Source organism: Leishmania mexicana, chromosome 16, assembly GCF_000234665.1.
Source record: "Leishmania mexicana MHOM/GT/2001/U1103 complete genome, chromosome 16".
Classification (NCBI taxonomy): domain Eukaryota; phylum Euglenozoa; class Kinetoplastea; order Trypanosomatida; family Trypanosomatidae; genus Leishmania; species Leishmania mexicana.
This window is the reverse complement of record NC_018320.1, coordinates 208,959-227,937: the sequence shown is the minus strand read 5'-3', so window position 1 is coordinate 227,937 and position 18,979 is coordinate 208,959. Positions and strand designations below refer to the sequence as shown.

Here is an 18,979-nt window from a genome sequence, read left to right as displayed (position 1 = left end):
GCGCGTCCACCTCGCGCACTCATTTTTTCCCTTTTGGTCGATCGACGCGGGAGTCTCGCAGCAGCACGCTGTTGCTTTACCAGGGTCAGCTTGGAGGGCAGTAGAGGGCACCGCTGGGGAGAAGAACGGCACTTGCAATGCGGAGCTCGCCATCTGATCCACCGCCGCGTGATGCCACCGGTGATAGTGCCGCGCCGGTGAGCGCGGCTTCTTCTCCTTCTGCAGCGCCGCCCGTTGCGACCGCGTACTCGACCGGTGCACAGGCACTTCAAGCTGAGCTGCACCAGCTGCGTGAGCGCCTGCGTGTGAGCGACGAGTGGAACATGCGCCTTCAACTCCAGTTGCAGGAGCTCCTGCAGCTGCCCCAGAACGAGGTGCAGGAGATGCGGCAGGGCATGCAGGACCCCGACATCGCCATACCGCTTCTCCAGTGCTACGATGCCGTGATTCACGAAAAGGCGGAGGAGGTGGAGCGGCTGCGCAGAGAAACGGTGGACCTGCAGGCGCAGCTGGACGTGTTTCGCAAGGACCAGCTCGACGTGTCGAACGCTGTCCGCATGGCCGAGGAGCTGGCGAAAAGTGTGCAGGGCAAGGCAGCGGCGGAAGTGCAGCGCTATCTCGAGGCGGTGCGCGAATTGCAAGAGGAGCTGGTGCGCCTCCGCATCGAGATGACGCGTGCCCTTGACGCGGAAAATACCGCCAAGCAAGATGCACTTCGCATAGCAGAGCGCGCGGCCTCCTTAGAGACGGCGCTGGAGGCGGCCAAGCAGGCCACGTCGAAGGCAGAGGCAGCCCGAGAGGGTGCGGAGCGGAAGCTGAGGATACAGGAACAGCAGACTGAGGAGCAGCAGACGGGCACAGCGGTGCAAAAGGCTAAGCTGCAGCTCATAACCCAGGAGAATGCCGACAAGGCGCAAGAGCTAGAGCGGCTCCGTGCCAAGATGACGCATGCACTCCGCCAGGCGAGTGACAACCACGCCGCGCATCTCCGCATCGTAGAGGAGCGCCATCGCATGGTCGTCGAGGACCTACGCAGCGTGAACCGTACCCAGGAGCTGGAGGTGCTGAAGCTGCGCGCTCAGCTGGCCCGGTGTGATACGACGAACCCATCTGGCGCCGGCCACGGCAGCGGTGCGTCCTCAGCGCCTACATCATCGTTGCGCTTCCAGAGCACGGCAGAGCTTCTGGAGGCGCAGACACGACAGGCGCAAGAAATGGAATTGAAGCGGCTCCACGGCGAGGTGTCCGCGCTGCAGCTGCAACGAGATGATGCGATGCGACAGTGCGAGCAGTGCACCTCCCGCCTTCAACGAGATTTCGATCAGCAGCTCCAGGATGCACAGCGCCAGCTGCAGAGTGCACAGCGCAGCCTGTCTGAGGTACGTTCACGGTGCGAGGAGCTCGAGGAGACGAAGGCGGCGCAGGAAGCCTCCTTGCGCAAGGCTCGCGACGAGCTGCGCCAAGCCCAGCAGGGCAGCCAGCAATACCGTCTCAGCGCTGACAGCAGCGCACGCAAGCTGGCGTCTGCTCAGCAGCAGCTTGCGGAGGCCAACAAGCGCCTCAGCACCCTGCAGGAGGAGAAGCAAAGCGCTGTTCATCAGGCCCAAGAGAGGGCGAGCGAGCTGGAGGCCAACGTGGCCCAAGCGCTGCAGGAGGTGCAGTCGGCGAAGGAGCGCGCCTATGCGGAGGTGGAGGAGGTGCAACGTCGATATGAGCAGCTGCGGCTGCAAAACTCGAAATTGCAGGACGACCTTCGCGAGCGCGAAGCCGCGCTGGCGAAGAAGGAGCGGGAGCGCAGCATTTTGGCGGCGCAGATGGGACGACTCGAGGACGGCTTAGAGGCGCACAAGCGCCAGATGATGGAGTCGGACCGGCGTGTGCAGCAGTTGGAGCAGCAGCTGACCGCCATGCGGCAGCAGCAGCGTGACAGCTTCTTATCCCTAGAGCAGATGAAGCTGCAGAACGCGCAACTGACGCGCACGCGAGATCAGCTATCAGAGATGCTGCAGGCGCGCTCCTTGTAGGGCACATGGGGGTGGCGCGCCCACACGCGCACACGCTCTCCTCGCTCCTCCCTCGTCCATCTTGGCCTGTCCCCACCCAGGCACCTCCCCGCCCTTCCGCGCACGTTCATGCCGCGGATGACCCCTTCCTCACTTTCCTCTGGCCGCCTGTCAAACACCGGAAGCCACACGAGCAACGAGGGCCATTCTATATTGCATGCCGGGAGCACTGAAAGGCGGCTGTGCAGCGCCGCCTCCGATGCGGCTCAGCGGATGCTTGCCTGCTCGTCTCCCCCCCTCTCCAAGTGCCCTCCCCCGCTTTTCTTCCGCTTTATCGTGTCGCTCGAGTTACTCTGCCGACGATGGCGCATCCCTCTCCAGTGGTGGCGGTGGGGGAGGGGGAAGGAGGGAGCGGCCCCGGCTCTCCTTTCGTTCGCATGCTTTCATCCACAGCAGGGATGTCCCCACCACCACCACCACCACCATCACCTCCCCCTTTTCCACGTGTCCCACGCGCTGGCATGTTTCACTTCACGCCTCTCGTCTTCTCCCCTTCCACCCCACCCCCGCCGTTTGCTCTACGTGGCTTCTGGTGTTGCCAGAGCTGATAGCATCACGTAGTGTGGTCTCGTGGTGGTGTCCGCAGGTGCCCCACACACGTGTGCACGGCTACCACTGCAGCCTCTCTCCCCCTCCCTCCACCGCATCATCATCAACCAAGCGTCACTGCCGCGCGCACACAAATAGTGGCGGGGGCTGCGGTGGGCCTTCTCCGGCTTCCCCGCCTTTTCTTTACATCAAACACTCACGAACTCTTCGCCCTGCTTGCGCTGGGCGGAGGGAGGCGTAGCCACCATAACAGGGGACGAGCAGACGACAGGCACCGCGACAAAGTTCGGCACGCGCCAAACGTCAGCATCTGCCCCGGCCACGACGGCATCATTGCCGTCCCCGATGTCAGCGTCAGCGGCATCGTCGAGCCTGCCAGCCGCGGAGCTGACCAGCAGCGGTGGCGATGCCGGCTCTGTCGCGACGTCGCGCATCCCGTGCAGAATAACAGCACAGCAGTGGGATACCGTTGCGGTATGGTCTTGGGATGTGCAGACGCGCGTGTGCGCTATATGCAAGAACAACTTGGCCGATCACTGCATCAACTGCCTCGCCAAGGCGCCATTATCATTTAACTCGACCGCATCAGCATCAACAGTAACAGGGGCGCAGTCCGCGTCCTCCTCGCCGCACCCTGCCTCTACGGTGTCGGCAGCCAGCGCAGGGCGACTTACTGGCCGGGCATCCACAGCGCAGACATCACCACCGCCGGCCACCACCGCCAAACACCCGACTCTGGCAAGACTGGCAGATCTCTCAGACAAGTGCTGCGTGGCTTGGGGGACGTGCGGGCACGTGTATCACTACCACTGCGTCTCGCGGTGGCTTCAGATGCGCTCCATGTGTCCGGTGTGTGGGCGGCAGTGGCAGCTGCACAAGATCACCTCGAACGTGTAGCGGCCGCAGGCTGATGTGCTGCAGCTGAGAAAGGGAAGAGTAGAGGTGAGAGCGCGTGGCGATGGGAAGGTGAAGCGAGGTCGGGGTGTGCGGGTAGGTTGGAGGGGGAGGGGAGTGGCGGGCGCGTTGATGAGAGTCTTTGCATACTCCCCCACTCGAATCCCCACCACTTCAAACGCCTCTCCTCCGTTTTCCACCCTTCCTCGTTGCTGGCCCTCAGCGGCGCCATGCGCACGTCATTCCTCTGACCTTCTACCCACTGCACGCCCAGGCACACACCCACACCCACACACTGTGATGTGCACACACCATCGCCAGCATCGCGGCCACTGTGACATCCTCCTGCTATCGACCCATATGTTTCACAGTCGCGCCACCCACGCCTCTTCCATGGCTGCACGTCTTCGGCCTTTTCACGTCGATCTCCGTTCCGGCGGTTGCGCCATCGTTTCTTTTCCCCTTTACTTGCGGTGCTTAGCTCTCACCCGCTCGCCCATGAGGCCTCTTGAGCTGTGCCCCATCACCACCTCCCCCCTTCTCTGCCCCGCTCCCATCGTTCACGCGCCTACTCCGCGGAGTAAAGACATGCACGCTGGCGGCGCGGGGGAGGGAGGGGGGGGGGAACGGGGCGTGTGTGTCACGTCGGAGGCAACTTCGCACGACTGCCCCCCTCCCTTCCTCCTCGCCAGGCCTCTTCCCCCGGCTCCGCTATCCACGTCCCATGGCCGCTCTTTGGCATTCCGCACCTCTCTGGCCTCTCCTCCCTTCCCATCATCCTCGGCCGTGTTGTTGCGCTCAACTCTATCTGCACACACACACACACACGCACACAAGCGCGCATACGTGCATGAGCCACAAGCGCCGTCTACCTTCACTTGGGTGCGCCTCCGCTCTCACGCGCGGAGACCCACCTCCACGCACATACACGCGCAAAACGAACGAAAGACGCCAGAACTGCCGATCCATCGAGCCCTCGCGGGAGTCATGGCGAACCCGCCTACTGCGGCAGGCTCGTCGCCGGCGGACGCGGACTTCATCATCCCGATTGAGACGAGGTACATGTACGTGACTGCCCGAAGCGTGCCTCGCGAAACGCTGCTCATGACAGGGGACTGCCCCATCTGCAAGAGCGCCCTCGGACAGCCGTGTTTGAAGTGCACCTCCTCTATGGACGCGTGCCCCGTCGTCGTTGGTGTTTGCAGCCACATCTTTCACCAGCACTGCCTCGAGCAGTGGCTGCAGGGGACTTGCCCCCTCTGCCGCAACCAGTGGCAGCAGGAGCGCATCATTCAGCAGAACTAGGAGGGGAGGGGGAAGCCGCCCCACCGTACGAGGGGGCTCTCGTCGCGAGCTGCGTAGACGCGACGTCTGCGTTGGCTCACGCGGATGTGACGTGTGCACTGCGCGCCGACATTTCGTGTTCTCGTTATTTGCGGGTGCGCGCGTCACCCCTGCCTCCTCTACTCTTTCTCTTTATCCGCATCAGTGTCTTGGAGAAGCCTCCTCCGGACACGGTGCTACAACCATCACGACAGCCATCCACACCTTTACTCTCCACCATCTCCCCCATCCCCTGATGTGCGATGCGTTGGCACACGCACGCTCTTCGTCGGCTGCGGCGTCCGACTCTCCTTCATTGCTCTCTCCAGCCGTCGCGAACCTCTCTGTGCGGCGCGGTGTGTGTGTGTGTGTGTGTCTTGCCTTCCCCCTGTTACTCGTTGGAGGGGCGCATGCGCCCCTCTCCCACCCCTCACCACGCGCCCGCGCTATCTGTCTCCTCCCATGCCTCCTCAGGCACGTGAGGGCAAAGGCTGCCAACTCAGCGGCGCATGCGTGCCCGAGAAAGACGGGATGGTCGGAGGGGGTCCCCGTCATGGGGTGACTCCGGTAAAGGAAACCTGCGCACGGGTGAGGGAGGGGGAGGGGGGACGAGCTCGAAACCAGGAGAGAAAGCAAACGTTGGGCCATGGTGCGGCCCGCATCCCTGTCACTCCACGTCGCTGTCGTCTAGTTGCGGAGTATCGACGTATGCGCGTGTGTGTGTGTCTGTCTGCATGCTTATGCGCCGGCCGAGCCCGAATGCCGTGAAGAAAGGGAGAGGGGGAGGAGGGTCACTCGGGCGAGTGCTTCCTCCGTCTCTCTCTCTCGCACACGGGGCCCTCGTTTCTTAGGCTGATGTCGTGGAGTCATGGCACCACGCCTCTCCCACTCCTCTCTCCCCCTCCGCTAGATCCCATCTCCCTTTGCACGCTGACGCAGACACACAGGCTTCCATCTGCGCACACATTCCCGCTGGCTCGCTCACACAGATCCTACTCATCTCTCTCATGCAAAGTGCAGGCGCAGCCCTTCCCCGCAAGGGCGGCAGCAGCGGTGGCACGGGCGTCGCGGTGGTCACCGCAGGGCTGCTACTGGAAACATCCCTCGGGCCCCTCGCGGTCGACCTCTTTGGCGCGGACTGCTCTGCGCTGACGGCGAACTTCGTGAACCTGTGCAGAGCGCAGCTGTGGAACGGCGCGGTGGCGACAGAAGTAGTGCCGGAGGTGGCGGTGTTCTTCTCCCTTGCCGCAGACCCAGTGTACAAGGAGCTGCTTGAAAAGCTGCTGCGCTCGCATTCGGCGGCTGTAGCGGCATCACCTGGCCCAGGCCCGCTGAACTTCTGGAGTCTGCTGCCCAGACAGGACCGTGTGGAGGGTGATGCGTCGCCGACGGCGTCCATCGCCACCGCGTCCTTGCACAGTCACGCTGCAGCCTCTGCTCCTTCAACTGCTGACCCCGTAGAGCAGCAAGAGACGGCAGTGCGGCGGGCGATGCAACAGGAGGCACGGCTGTGCAAGCGGCGGCGTTGTGTCGGGCTTGCTCCGTCTAGGACCGGTGGCAGCAACACCAAAGGCGGCTATCAACCAGTGTACGTGCCCGCGTCTGGCAACACTGGCGCAGCTGTCGTCACTAACGCAGCTCACGTGAGTGCTTTGCCGAGCGCCAGCTCGCCTTGCACGGTATGCCGCGCCGGAAGCCTGCTCGTGGATGCATCAGCGCCCACACTGCGCTTCGGTCTCACGCTGTCTGATCGCACGATGGACTTCCTCGACAAGCAGTACATCACGGTTGGCGTGGTGCGCGAGGGCGAGGCGGTACTGCGCCGGATACGTCGTGCCCCAGTCCGCGACCGCTGCGGAGACGGCGCACCGACGACGACTGACACCAACCCTTTGGCAGCTGTTGACATTGTGGCGGGCCGGCCGGCGCTGTCGTGGCCGCGGCCCGTGCGGATGCTGCGCGTGAAGCGAGCGACGGTGCTTCCCACAGCTGGTACCGAGAAGTACGTGGCAGTCCCTCCCTCGGCGTGGTGGGGGGTATCGTCGACGATGGGCAGCGCAGACGCCATGGAGCAGCAGCGGCAGCAGCGGAAGCGCACGGCAGCGGCGCTGCACCAAGCCGGATGCTTCGAATGGTGGGCCTCGGAGGCGGCTGTGCGCGCTGCTCACCGTCAGTTAGTGGATCTGGTGCGGACCAGCCTCGCGGCGCACGGGTATGTGGCCATTGCGCGTCCCCGCACCGTTGCAGATGCGTCCATATACGTGCAGACGGCTGCCGCGCCAACAGGGAAGCATGCCGCGCAGCCGCTTATTGTGGTCGCCGCTGCGCCAGCGCAGACGAGGAGTGACGACGACGCTGCTACGGACCTCGGTGAGCTGGAGCTGGTGTGCAACCCGCACTACGCTGGTGACTACTTGAGCTCCGAGGACGACGACGCGGAGGGGTTCCACGACGGGGGCCAACAGCCTCGTCGCAGCGCTGCCGCGGCGCTCTCGGCGAAGCAGTTGGAGGAGCGCCGCAAGAGCTTCATGCAGCAGCACCAGGAAAAGGCGAACGAAACGCTCTCGCTCATGCTGAACTTGCTGAACGGCGTGGCCGACGTGCGGGGCGACATCAAGCCACCGGACAACGTTCTGTTTGTGTGCCGGTTGAACCCTGTGACGACAGGCGAGGGGCTCGCGCTCTGCTTCTCCCAGTTCGGCCGTGTCACCTCCGCCGACGTCGTTTATGACGTGAAGACAAGGCAGTCTCTGTGCTACGGCTTCGTCGAATTCGAGAGCGTCGAGGCGTGCTTTCGGGCCTTCCAGAAGATGGACCGGGCTCTCATCGACGACTGCCGTATCCACGTCGACTTCTCCCAGTCTGTGTCGAAGCTGTGGGCGCAGCGGCAGCGGGACATGCGGAAGCGTGGCCGCGTTGCTTTGGAGTGAGTCGCTGTGACTCAAAACGGTAGAGGGAGGGCGAGCGAGAGGCGGACGACGATGATGGAGTGCGCGTCGCCGCCGAAGGATCCGCAACCAACCAACCAACCAACCAACCAACGTGAAGCGACGGTGCGCGACCGCCACGCAACTGGAGGGCCGATGAGGCGGAGGTGCGGCGTGCGCATGTCTTTTTTCTTTGGCGCCTTGCCGTTCTCGTCTCCCTTGACGTGCTTGTTGCCCCCCACCATCCCCATCGCTGGGATGCGATGGGGGGGGGAGGCGCACGCCTCGCTCTCTGCGCGTGCATGTGTGCGTGCGTGTGCCATTCTGTCTATCTCTACCAATGCCCGCTACTGCGCCCCCTTCACCCGCTTCTCATGCTCTTCTTCTCCCTTCTGCATGCCGCACGCCACTGCTGGACCCTCTTCGTGTTGCTCTTGCTGCCTTCCCCGTCTATCATGCGTGGAGCCTACGTGAGCCGCACGGACAGACCCGGCGACAGGCTGCGTTGGCGGTGGCGCTAAGCTGAGGTGCAGTGCAGCGCTTCACCTCCATCGCATCGCTCGCACAGATATCACACAGGCATGCACCAGGCCGACGGCCCTTGTCTCCTCCGGATTTGCGAGGTGCTGTGCCCATGGCGGACAGCTTTACCGAGGTTTCACCAGCCGTGGTGGCCGCCCATAACGTAGAAACCATGCGTGATGAGGTCCTCCGCCGCATGGAGGTGTACGTGCTTGAGCTGCTGCACACGCTTCTCTCGCTTCCCATCAGGAGAGTGTCGCCCCGCGGCAATACGGTGGCCGCCTTCAAGGAGGGGACACCTGGTTCCTTGAAAAGACGCGGTCCATATGCCATGCCGTATGAGCTGCAGACCTCGACGCGTGCAGCTCGTGGTGCCATCTCTCCAGCGCCGGTGAGTATACCACCGGAAGGGCGTGCGCACGCGAAGATGTCCCTGCCAGGCTACGAGGGCGCAGCGACCCAGTCAAGCGATGGCCGACCAGTCACGAGCATGCGAGCTTTGCAGACAGTTCGTCACCATCTCCTCGTCCTCACCGTGCTTTTTCGAAACGTTGTGCGCGGCGACGTGGCGACACAGCGCGATGTATACTATCACCTCGTCCGCCACATCCAGACGCAGGAGGTGGTGAATCGCACCGTGCAGCAGCTTTCGCATGTGCTGCGACTGCCGCGCCAGCTGATGGGCGTGGTGGCGGGCGGACGCGGCTACATTGCGGGCTGCCTCTCCTATCGCGGGGTGGGTTTGCAGGGGAGTGGCACGGGGATAGCAGCGGAGGAAGGCATGCCGTTACCACTTCTAAGCGCAGACTTGGCCGTGTCTGTCCTAGGAGTCGCCGAGCGCGCAGCTGTCGAGGGTGATGATGAGTGCGGCGTCTCAGGGTTAGCATCTTCATCGAGCTCAACGCACAGCCGCTCACTTCAACAGTCGGCGTCGAGCCGTCTGACGATCACTCAGTATCGCGACTTTACTAGCCGCTCAGCCAACAACCCCACCGCGGCAGGCTTTCAAGTGCCGCCAAATGTGTGCGCTATCCTCGTCGTGGAGAAGCACGCCGTCTTCTCCCAACTTCTGCGCGAAGGCCTGCTGCGACTGCTGCCGTGCGTGCTGCTTACAGCTCAAGGGTATCCGACCCATGCTGCGCGTCGGCTGCTTGCTAACTTGCACACTGCACTCCCTCGTGCTGCAGTTGTTGGGCTTGTGGACTACAACCCGCACGGGCTCGCCATCCTCGCCGCGTATCGCTGGGCTGCCACATCTGATGCGCCTCCCTTTGGCTCGGCCTCTATGGAGAGCCGCTACTACGCTGTTCCCACCCTGCGGTGGCTCGGCGTGCGCGCTGCACATGTGGCGCGCGTAATGGAGAGGAGAGACAGCGGCGGCGCAAGGGCAGAGCACCCCTCGACAGTGCAATGCCCTCGTCTTCGCCACCACACACCACCCCCTCTGAAAGCGAGTGCCAGGCCTTGGGAGGGCACTGGCAAGGCAAGCGGGGCACACAGCAACGACAGTGCTGCCGCCAGCGCCCTCAGCTGCGCCTCGTCCACCCCGCACACGGCAGGGAGCGCGGCGATCGCCTCGCCACTGACCAGCATCGCGCCTCTTCAGTACTTCACCCACCGAGACGCTGTTGTGATGAGACATCAGATCAAGCGTTTGGGGGCGCTCCTGCACCCTGCAGCGTCGTCTCCAGCTGCAGGAGAAGGTTGCGAAAGAGAGATGGATGCAGCGGACGGGAGGCGCCGCGATTTAGTCGAGTCTTCTTATGGGGAGCGGGCGGAGTGTGCCTCAGTGGAGCTCAGCGCAGCGCACCAAAGCCACAGCAGGCTCTCGGTAGCTGACCTCGAGTGCCAGGCCGATCGAGCTTCCGTGGCTGCTTGGCTGAGCGAGGCGCGCGAGATGCAACGATGCAACCTCAAGTGCGAGGTGGAGGTGCTCTACACTGCCCCCTACGCCCATCAATTTTTGGGCACCGCGTCCGTCGCGCATGTGCGGCGTCGCGGCGCCCGACCGCCGCCTTCGCAGTTTGCCGAGTGGGTCTGCCAGCAGGTCCTTCGCCGTCAGTATATCTAAGCATGCCCCCGCTGCTCACCAGAGGCGCACACGCGCATACACAGAGCTGCGATGATCGGTGGGTTCGGCAAGCGGTTTTCGCGGTGCCCTCCTTCCCCGTCTTTTCATGCCCGTCTGCAGCGCCTCACCTGCTGCCAGCTGCTGCCGATCCTACTGCTCCCACTACGCTTACCCTTTGGCCTTCGTGGCACCCCCCTCCCCCGCCTCCTGCTCTCATAGACACATCGAGTGGGAGAGGGTCAGGGAGAGTGCAGGGGGTGGGGGTGGGGGGCGACACGAGTGACACAGCGAAGCGTCCCTCTTCCACCTGCCCAGCCCGTGCACCCGAGAGGATGTTGAAGGAGCACACGCGCGCATGGCTGCTCTCGTGCAGGTTACACGCACTTGCCCGTCCGCGCCCTACGCCGAATGCGCTTGCCTCACCGACTACCGTTTTCTTCCTTGCTGCCCCTTGCTCTTCAACGCACAGCCTCTAGGCATTGCTCGCTGTCTGCGCCCACTCGCACGGACAGACAGGCGCGCGTAGACGGAGCGACTTTATCGCTCCCTCCCATTCCTCTCCATCAGCCTCCCGCGAGCGCGCGCTCGCTCTCTGCCCTGTGCACTGCCCAGCGTCTCTGCCTCGGTCTTCTCTTCCTCTCCACAGAGACACCCCCTCCCCCCTCCCACACACTGCTGTCTTTCGTCGCTCCATAATGCCATGCGGAGACATGAGTGGCCGAGGCGTGGCAGACGCGGCGGTGACGGACTCGGGCGAGCTCGTTGAGGCCCTCCTACACGTCTTCCGCCCGCTGCTTCGGTGCGTGGCAGATGCTTTGATAAACGCCACGGCCGTGACGTCACCGGAAGTGGTGGCAAGGGTCGGTGTGGCTGATGGGGGTCCACAAGGCACCATCTTATTGTTGCCGGAGGGGGAGACGGGCGCTAAAACGGCAGTCGCGCCGGCCCCAAGCCCCCAAGACGCTGCCGGCGCTCAGCTCAGCACGGCAACTGCGTCTCCCATGCTGTCGGAGGGTGCCACCGGCACCTTCTCCCCGGTTGCACCCGCCCCTGCAATGGGCTCATCACCGCCGCCGGCTGACACGACAGCCGTCTTGTGTGTGGCAGAAGAGGACGAGGCCGGAGACTACGGTCACGAAGGGGGTAACGAGCGAACAGCAGCGGCACGGCGACTACCCACGGCGCTGGTTCAAGACACGCTCAGCGCCCTACAAGACGCATCCGATGTTGAGAACCGCGATGGCGGAGATGGGGTCCAGAGCGACGCGGCCACGGCGGTAACGGCGGCGCTATGCTGTCCCGCCCAGAAGGAGAGCGTCGTGGCTTGCCCCTCATCATCTACGTTGTCCCTGCTCAACTCCACTTCACCGTCCTCGGCTTTCGTGTCTGTCAACTCCGATGAGGCACCTGCGACGACGCCGCGCAAGCGCGGCCGACCACCGCTGTCGCGCGCGGTGGCCGCCCGCTTGAAGAAAGAAGATCCCGCGGAAACATTCGAAGAACTTCTTCCTCGCGCTGCCACACCGCCGCTTCACGCCGCTCGCCCGTTCTGCTTCACAGTGCCGAATGCGGTGCTGTGGGAGGCGGTGGCGGGGTTGGCCGAGGCGGTGCTGATCGGCGGGGCGTGCTTCAGCTGGCTTCAGGGTGAAGTGCAGAGACGCACAGATGCCGAGCAGCAGGACGGTGACAGGCAGCGGGGTGCGAAGACGTTGTCGTTGCCGTCCCCGGCGCGCGTGCTCGCAGACGCGCTTCTGGGCTTTGGCCGCCCCTCCGTCGCAGTTGCCCACATGCGATGGCGCGAGCTCACCGTGAGGGGTAATGACCGGCTCAGCCCCGCAGGCAACGGCTCCCACGAGCCCAGCGTGGAAAGAAATGATGAATGTAGTGTCTTCGGCGCTTTTCCTGCTGAGGTGCAAGACGCCGTCTTCACCGCCGTCTCGGCGGCTCTCATGCGCGTCGCCGCCGTCCACACGGCGCAGCTGCTCAGTCCCTTGTGCGCAGCTACCCCCGGTGACGCGAGAGGTACCCAGGCGGGAGGCGCGACAGTGGGGCAGCAACAGGACGTGCCGGCCCCGGCACAACGTCACGGCGATTTTCCATCCTTTGCGACGCCACCGAGAGCCACAGCACACGTCGCGCCCTTTGGTGGCTCTTCTGCGACTCCACCGCACCTGCAGGCCAACTGTGGCCGCCGTGCGGCGTCCGCTCCTTTTTTTCATTGGCGGCAGTGGGCTGAAAGTGGTTTGGCAGCAGAGGCGGAGGCGTTCACCAATACGGCTGGTGACCCGCTAACGTTCAGGATGGTGCAAGAGAGGGTCAAGCATCACAATCGGCGCACACTGCAGGCTCAGCAGTTGCAGCCGCCACGGCCAGCAGCGATGTCAGCGACTCTGTCTCGCTCGCCAGCTTCCGTGCCCTCTGCCAGTGCTGCTGCCGTCGCCCCACGCGCGAGCGGTCCGCGTGGGGATGCCTTCTTGGCGACGGCAACAGCAGGTGCGCCGTTCGCCACCGCTGCGGCTGGGCAGCCGCCATCGCGCATGGCAGAATCACCACTTGCGCTACTGATGCGGCGGGCGGAGGCGCAGGACCACAGCTGCTTCTACGTGCAGGTAAGCACCGGTGACCGTGATGGTGCCACGCGCACTGAGGCCACTGGGGCACCGACCGGCAACACTGCCGTGCGCGCCAGGGAGTTTACCGTGCAGGTCTTGTGCTCCGCACTGGCGTCTGCCATGACGGATGAGGCCGCAGTTGCGACGTTGCATGACAGCGCAGCCACGGAGGCGACTCACTTGGGGGACGATGCTGCTGCTGACAGTGGTGGCGCCACTGTTTGCGCATGCGAGGCGAAGCATGAGCAGGGCGGCAACCCACATTGGCTTGCTGGAGACGCGCGTAGCTGCCTTGTGCGGCAGTGGTGCGCTGGGCTGGAGCAGCTTGCCTGCATCACCTCCTCGATGTCAACCTGGAGCAGCACGTCGGGGCGCACTGCGCAGTGTGCGAGGCACTCGAACTTTGAAGTGCCTGCTGCAGCTCTCTTCGCGTATTTGCGCGACTCCGCGGTTAACCCTCAGCTGGAGTTGCTGGCCGGCTACGCGCTGGAGACGGGCAGAGCGACGTCAGCGTCGTCAAGGGCCCCTCATCCTGCTACGAGAGAGATCCATGGCGGCTACGCGCCAACCGCTGTCGCGGCAGCGGCGACGGCTCGCACGGCCGTCCACCAATCGCCGTGGACGACGGCACGATGGAGTGTGCGGCCTGTGGTTGACATGGGGGAGGTAGACTGCGCGGCGGACCGATTCAAAAGGTCGGGGGAGCACCATCGAACTCATGCCCGGCGTGTGACGGCGTTGTTGTCATCGCTTGCGACAGACAGCGCCGTTGATGCGTATCCGCCGACCAGGTCAACGCCATCTGCTCTGATAGGCGCAGACTCGCCTCAGGAGGAGCGACCGAAGCGACAGAAGACCCATGCAGGCCAGGCGGCATCTGCATCGCCTCGCTTGCCGCCGGCGGTGGAGTGGCTCTGGCTCTCAGACGAACACAGCCATCCTTCGCACTCAGACCAGGCAGAGGACAGACACAGGGCGCCGCCGTCTGTGCGGCAGTCGACGACGCAGGTGGTGGAGAGATCCACCGCGGCACTCTTCCAGCGTGTCCTCGCGCCAATGGTTGCAGGCGAGCAAGAGGATGCCCATATTTCTGCCGACGTTGTGAACCCGCTGGAGGAGGTCGGGGCGGTGCTTGCTACACTTGACGCCGTCTGCGCTGGCCGCACGCTCGTGGATAGGACGGCATGGCGTTATGGACGGAACCGCATGAACGTCGCGGCGGTTTCCATCATTGACCTGGCGGTTTCAGAGAGCAACAATGGGGGCAGCGCTGGGCAAGGCAGTGATGATGTCGGGAAGGACCGAGGTAGCCTCGATAGCGCGCACGATTCGCCTCGAGGGTCCTCTGTTGAGAGGGCGGCTCTGCAGTCTACAGAGGAGACACCCTCCACCGCACCAGTCCCGGCGTGCCGCGCTCGGCTGCCCTTGGGTTTGTACCACCACGAATGCGGAGTACTCCATGTAGTAGATGGTGCCACTTATGCGCTGGAGGTCGACTAGCATCCTCAGTCTACTCTCTCTCACATAAGTCGTTTTGCCGCCGCGGGTGTGCCCCACCGCCCCCTGGGACACACCCGCACCCACCCACCCACCCACCCACCCACACACACACACACAGGATACGTCGTGTTTCTGTCCCTTTCCGCGACCAGAGGTGCGCGTCAACGTGCTGCAGTGGCGACCGTGCCGAACAAAAACCCAAAGGGGTGGACGACAGTGAGCGACAGACGCAAGGGGGGGGGCGTCCAGCGAGGCGGCCGTGCGCTGTTTTCGACTCTGCCCTCGCTCCTCTCCGATTGTTTCCCTCCTCTCTACAAACCGTCCCTGACGCCTGCGCGCGTCTTCTTGCGCGCCATTACGTTGCCAGCGTCTCTTCCAACGGCTGTTCTGCGGTCCAGGGCAGACACGTGCTTTCCCCGCGCACACAAAGCGCGACAGACATACACGAACCAAACACACGCACAAACACGTCGTGGCGCTAAGCCTCCCTTTCATGGGCGCATCGTCGACCCTCCCCGCCCTCCCAACACCACCCCCCTCTGCCGGTGCCCTCTGCGCCTCTTCATGCTGTGTCTCGACACTCTGCGGTGCCTCTGGTGATCGACATCCGACTTGCCCCTTCCCTGCCCCCTCCTCCTCTGCGCTTCTCCCATCACGCGCTCTCACACGCATGCACGCCCACTCTTCCCTCTTCGTCGCCGGCACATCTGCAGCTCGTCGCTGTCACCACCGCCATCCCCTCCCAGCCACTCCCACCCCCTCCCACCCCCACACCGCACCAACATGTCCCGCACGAAGGAGACCGCCCGCGCGAAGCGCACCATCACGTCGAAGAAGAGCAAGAAGGCGTCGAGCGCGGCGTCCGGCGTGAAGAAGCTGCATCGCCGCTGGCGCCCGGGCACCTGCGCGATCCGCGAGATCCGCAAGTTCCAGAAGAGCACGAACCTGCTGATCCAGTGCGCGCCGTTCCAGCGCCTGGTGCGCGAGGTGTCGAGCGCGCAGAAGGAGGGCCTGCGCTTCCAGAGCAGCGCCATCATGGCGATCCAGGAGGCGACGGAGGCGTACGTTGTGTCGCTGATGGCGGACACGAACCTGGCCTGCATCCACGCGAAGCGCGTGACGATCCAGCCGAAGGACATCCAGCTGGCGCTGCGCCTGCGCGGTGAGCGCCACTAGGGCGGGCGCGGCCCTCGGATGAGCGGGGCCTGCGTGCCGTGCGCGACTGCGCTGACACACGGGCCTGCTCGTCCTCCCCCCTCATAGATACAATGCCTTTGTTTCCTTTGTTTTCGCCTTTCTGCCTTACGTTGTGCACGCCGCCCTGCCGCGGCAGCCGCGAGAGCGAGAGGGTCATCGAACCTCGAGAGCCTGCCACGCAAAAGATGAGCATCACCCCGATAGAGCTGTCCGCCTGTGCGCCGGGGCTCGCTGCCGGCGTTGTGCGTCGCCGCTTCGCGTGCCGCTGTGTGCTGTGCCGCGCGCGTCTGCGCCCGTTGCCGATGTGGCACGGCCCCCCTCCCCCACGCGTCGCTGCCTTGTGCCTTGTCGTCTCCGCACCCTCCGCCTCCCCCCTCTGCTCTCACCTGCCTCTGGCCCGAACACACGCGCACGCACTCCGGCACCGCCTCAACACTCACCCACAGCTCACCGCACTCTGCATCCTCCCTCACCGCCATCCCCTCCCAGCCACTCCCACCCCCTCCCACCCCCACACCGCACCAACATGTCCCGCACGAAGGAGACCGCCCGCGCGAAGCGCACCATCACGTCGAAGAAGAGCAAGAAGGCGTCGAGCGCGGCGTCCGGCGTGAAGAAGCTGCATCGCCGCTGGCGCCCGGGCACCTGCGCGATCCGCGAGATCCGCAAGTTCCAGAAGAGCACGAACCTGCTGATCCAGTGCGCGCCGTTCCAGCGCCTGGTGCGCGAGGTGTCGAGCGCGCAGAAGGAGGGCCTGCGCTTCCAGAGCAGCGCCATCATGGCGATCCAGGAGGCGACGGAGGCGTACGTTGTGTCGCTGATGGCGGACACGAACCTGGCCTGCATCCACGCGAAGCGCGTGACGATCCAGCCGAAGGACATCCAGCTGGCGCTGCGCCTGCGCGGTGAGCGCCACTAGAGGCGAGGCCGACGCGTGCGCTGCGGCACTTTTCTTCGTTGCGCGGACGAGGTGAGACGCTGCGGTGGGGTGCGGCGGGGGGGGGGAGGACGTTGTGTGGTGGCTGCGGCGGCGCTCTGCACTCACCCCCCGCCTTTCCCTCCCCTCGCTCACCTGCTGCCTCTCAGCGACTCAGCGTTACGTGTGTGTGTGTGTTGGCTTGTGTGAGCGGCGCTCTCGCGGACTCGCACGGGACTGACAGACTCGCACCCCATAGATGCTCTTTGGTTTCGACTCCCCCCTTTTCTTGTTTCATGCCTTTCGTGTGTTCGTATTTTCGGTGTGCCCGCGACGTCTGATGCGACGGTCGCTCGCGCGCGCTTCGTCGCGTCTCTCGTCCGCCCTGTGGTCCGCCGCTTGCTCTCTGGGCCGCCCCCCTCCTCTCCCAGCCGCTGTGCACCGCGCGGGGTGGTGGCGCGAACGATGTGGCCGATGTGTTGGAGGAGGGAGGGACGGAAGGACAAGGTATAGCTTGGGCACCGAGCCTTGTATAAGAAACGGAAAATGGAAAGACACGCACACACGCGCGGAGGCGCTGGCGGTGCGCCGCATCTCTCACAAGCGAAACGAGAAGGCGGTGTAGAGAGAGCACAAGGGGGAGAGACGAGGGTGTGCGTGCGTGTGTGTGTGAGTGCATCGCCCCCGAGGTGGCCCACGGGTTTACCGACGCATCCATACCCACGGGAGGAAACATGCGCTGCTGGCGTCTGCGTGTGTGTCTCCCTGTAGCACTCGAGGGATGGTGGTGCCGCCCCGTACAGAGCAGTGTTGGAACGAGAGGCAGCTTATATGATGCTGTTGCGCCTACGCGCGTGTGCGTGGGCACGTCTCTCCCCTCGTCGTTCGTCCTGCCCTCTCTTCCACATCTTCCTTGGTTATGATGATGCACCGCTCCCCCTCTTCTCCTTCGCGAACAGCACCCACACACCCACACCCACACCCACACAGACACACGCGAGCACACTCCAGAGATCACACCCTTCCACGCACACCAGCTTCCGCAGGATCGCTCCTCCACCCACCTCCTCATCCTTCGGTGTCTCACGAGCACAGCTGTAACCCCTAAACACACCTGGATGTGTGGCCTTGGCTTTTCTAAAGTTTTTTTGCTTTTCTTTTCTGCAGTGCGTGCCGGACACACGCCCCCCTCTCCCTACACACACACACACACACACCAGCAGCAAGATAGGAGGGAGGTCATCACCGGGCCGCAGGAACCAAGTGGACGCGAGGGACACCAAGCGAAGGCGGGAAAAGACGTCAGCAGCATCACCCTCCTAAACAGTAAATACATCCGCGTACATCCACGTGTGTGTATGGCTGTGCGTGTGAGTGCGTAAATCAAGAAGAAAACACGAGTAACGAAGAGGCAGCAGCAGCGGCGGCAGCAGCAGCACTGTCGACGACGACAAGTGGAATACGAAGGCAAATCGAGATCACACGACACCACCATCCCGCCGCGCGGCCCCTTTGCCCCGTGTATCCGCCACCTCGTGTGCATCGACAGGGCGAGGGTAACACGTGAACGACGTAAAGAAAAAGGGAAACAAAACAAAACGCGAAGCTTCCGAGGAATCGACAGACACGCACACGCAGAGAGAGAGGGACGGGCGCAGATCTCTGTACACCTCCCCCAACGCAGCACAGCACAGCACGAATCCTTTATTCGCGTGCTTCTTCTTCCTCTGTGCTCCCTTTTGTGTCGTCGCACTGGCCGGCCTGTGCAGCCTCTGTCCGTCCATCGATCTACCAACATCTGTATAGGTATCTAGACGTATACACGGGGTGACGCTTGCGTCAGCATCGCCTTCCGACTCCCGCGTACGCTCTTTGAGTGCTGTGCGCCCTGCTGGACAGCATTGTTGTTTTCCCGCTTGGTGGTGCGACCTTCACGCCTGAGGTGACGCCATCACCCCCCCTCTCCCTTCTCTCTCTGTCACGTTGAACACGTGGAGCGACATCGCGTAAAGGGGGGTGCAGCGCTCACAGACGGGGCAGACGCGCGAATACACACGTAACCGTCGAGAGGACGACAAGGGCTTGTCGGAAGGGGGAGCAGCTCGTCCTTCAGGTGGTCAAAGGTATTCGCGTCAAGGGACGTGCAGAGAGGAGTCGGGGCGTGCACACGAATCGTGTGTTGCGGAAGAACCGTGACCATCTTGTGTCCCTCTGGTGCGTGCGTGGCTTGCGGGGCTTTCGTTGTCGTTCTTTCGCCTTGTTGGGCCTGGGGCTTGTGGCTGGATATCCATCCACGTGGTCAACGTGTAGCCGGGCGATACGACCATCTGCGCCGCCCTTCCCCCCTCCTCCCCCTGCACACGCAAGGAAGAGCGAACAACCGTCAGCGCACGTGGCGGACGAAG

General features: G+C 63.9%; 7 protein-coding genes across 7 annotated transcripts; all 7 read left to right on the top strand.

Annotated features, from left to right (window-relative positions):
• Nucleotides 1-323: 323 nt before the first annotated feature.
• Nucleotides 324-2,024, top strand: LMXM_16_0660 (conserved hypothetical protein; the record flags this gene model as incomplete). Its single annotated transcript, XM_003873703.1, has 1 exon — nucleotides 324-2,024. One exon carries the CDS (start codon nucleotides 324-326, stop codon nucleotides 2,022-2,024), a length of 1,701 nt encoding a protein of 566 aa, XP_003873752.1.
• A 2,469-nt stretch (nucleotides 2,025-4,493) lies between these two features.
• On the top strand, nucleotides 4,494-4,811 carry LMXM_16_0650 (conserved hypothetical protein; the record flags this gene model as incomplete). The annotated part of the gene is made up of 1 exon (XM_003873702.1): nucleotides 4,494-4,811. One exon carries the CDS (start codon nucleotides 4,494-4,496, stop codon nucleotides 4,809-4,811), a length of 318 nt encoding a protein of 105 aa, XP_003873751.1.
• A 1,025-nt stretch (nucleotides 4,812-5,836) lies between these two features.
• On the top strand, nucleotides 5,837-7,759 carry LMXM_16_0640 (conserved hypothetical protein; the record flags this gene model as incomplete). Its single annotated transcript, XM_003873701.1, has 1 exon — nucleotides 5,837-7,759. One exon carries the CDS (start codon nucleotides 5,837-5,839, stop codon nucleotides 7,757-7,759), a length of 1,923 nt encoding a protein of 640 aa, XP_003873750.1.
• Nucleotides 7,760-8,390: 631 nt separating this feature from the next.
• On the top strand, nucleotides 8,391-10,349 carry LMXM_16_0630 (conserved hypothetical protein; the record flags this gene model as incomplete). The annotated part of the gene is made up of 1 exon (XM_003873700.1): nucleotides 8,391-10,349. The coding sequence occupies one exon, from the start codon at nucleotides 8,391-8,393 to the stop codon at nucleotides 10,347-10,349; it is 1,959 nt and encodes a 652-aa protein (XP_003873749.1).
• A 710-nt stretch (nucleotides 10,350-11,059) lies between these two features.
• On the top strand, nucleotides 11,060-14,461 carry LMXM_16_0620 (hypothetical protein, unknown function; the record flags this gene model as incomplete). Its single annotated transcript, XM_003873699.1, has 1 exon — nucleotides 11,060-14,461. The coding sequence occupies one exon, from the start codon at nucleotides 11,060-11,062 to the stop codon at nucleotides 14,459-14,461; it is 3,402 nt and encodes a 1,133-aa protein (XP_003873748.1).
• A 783-nt stretch (nucleotides 14,462-15,244) lies between these two features.
• On the top strand, nucleotides 15,245-15,637 carry LMXM_16_0610 (putative histone H3; the record flags this gene model as incomplete). Its single annotated transcript, XM_003873698.1, has 1 exon — nucleotides 15,245-15,637. The coding sequence occupies one exon, from the start codon at nucleotides 15,245-15,247 to the stop codon at nucleotides 15,635-15,637; it is 393 nt and encodes a 130-aa protein (XP_003873747.1).
• Nucleotides 15,638-16,184: 547 nt separating this feature from the next.
• LMXM_16_0600 (putative histone H3) lies at nucleotides 16,185-16,577 on the top strand (the record flags this gene model as incomplete). Its single annotated transcript, XM_003873697.1, has 1 exon — nucleotides 16,185-16,577. The coding sequence occupies one exon, from the start codon at nucleotides 16,185-16,187 to the stop codon at nucleotides 16,575-16,577; it is 393 nt and encodes a 130-aa protein (XP_003873746.1).
• Nucleotides 16,578-18,979: the final 2,402 nt, after the last annotated feature.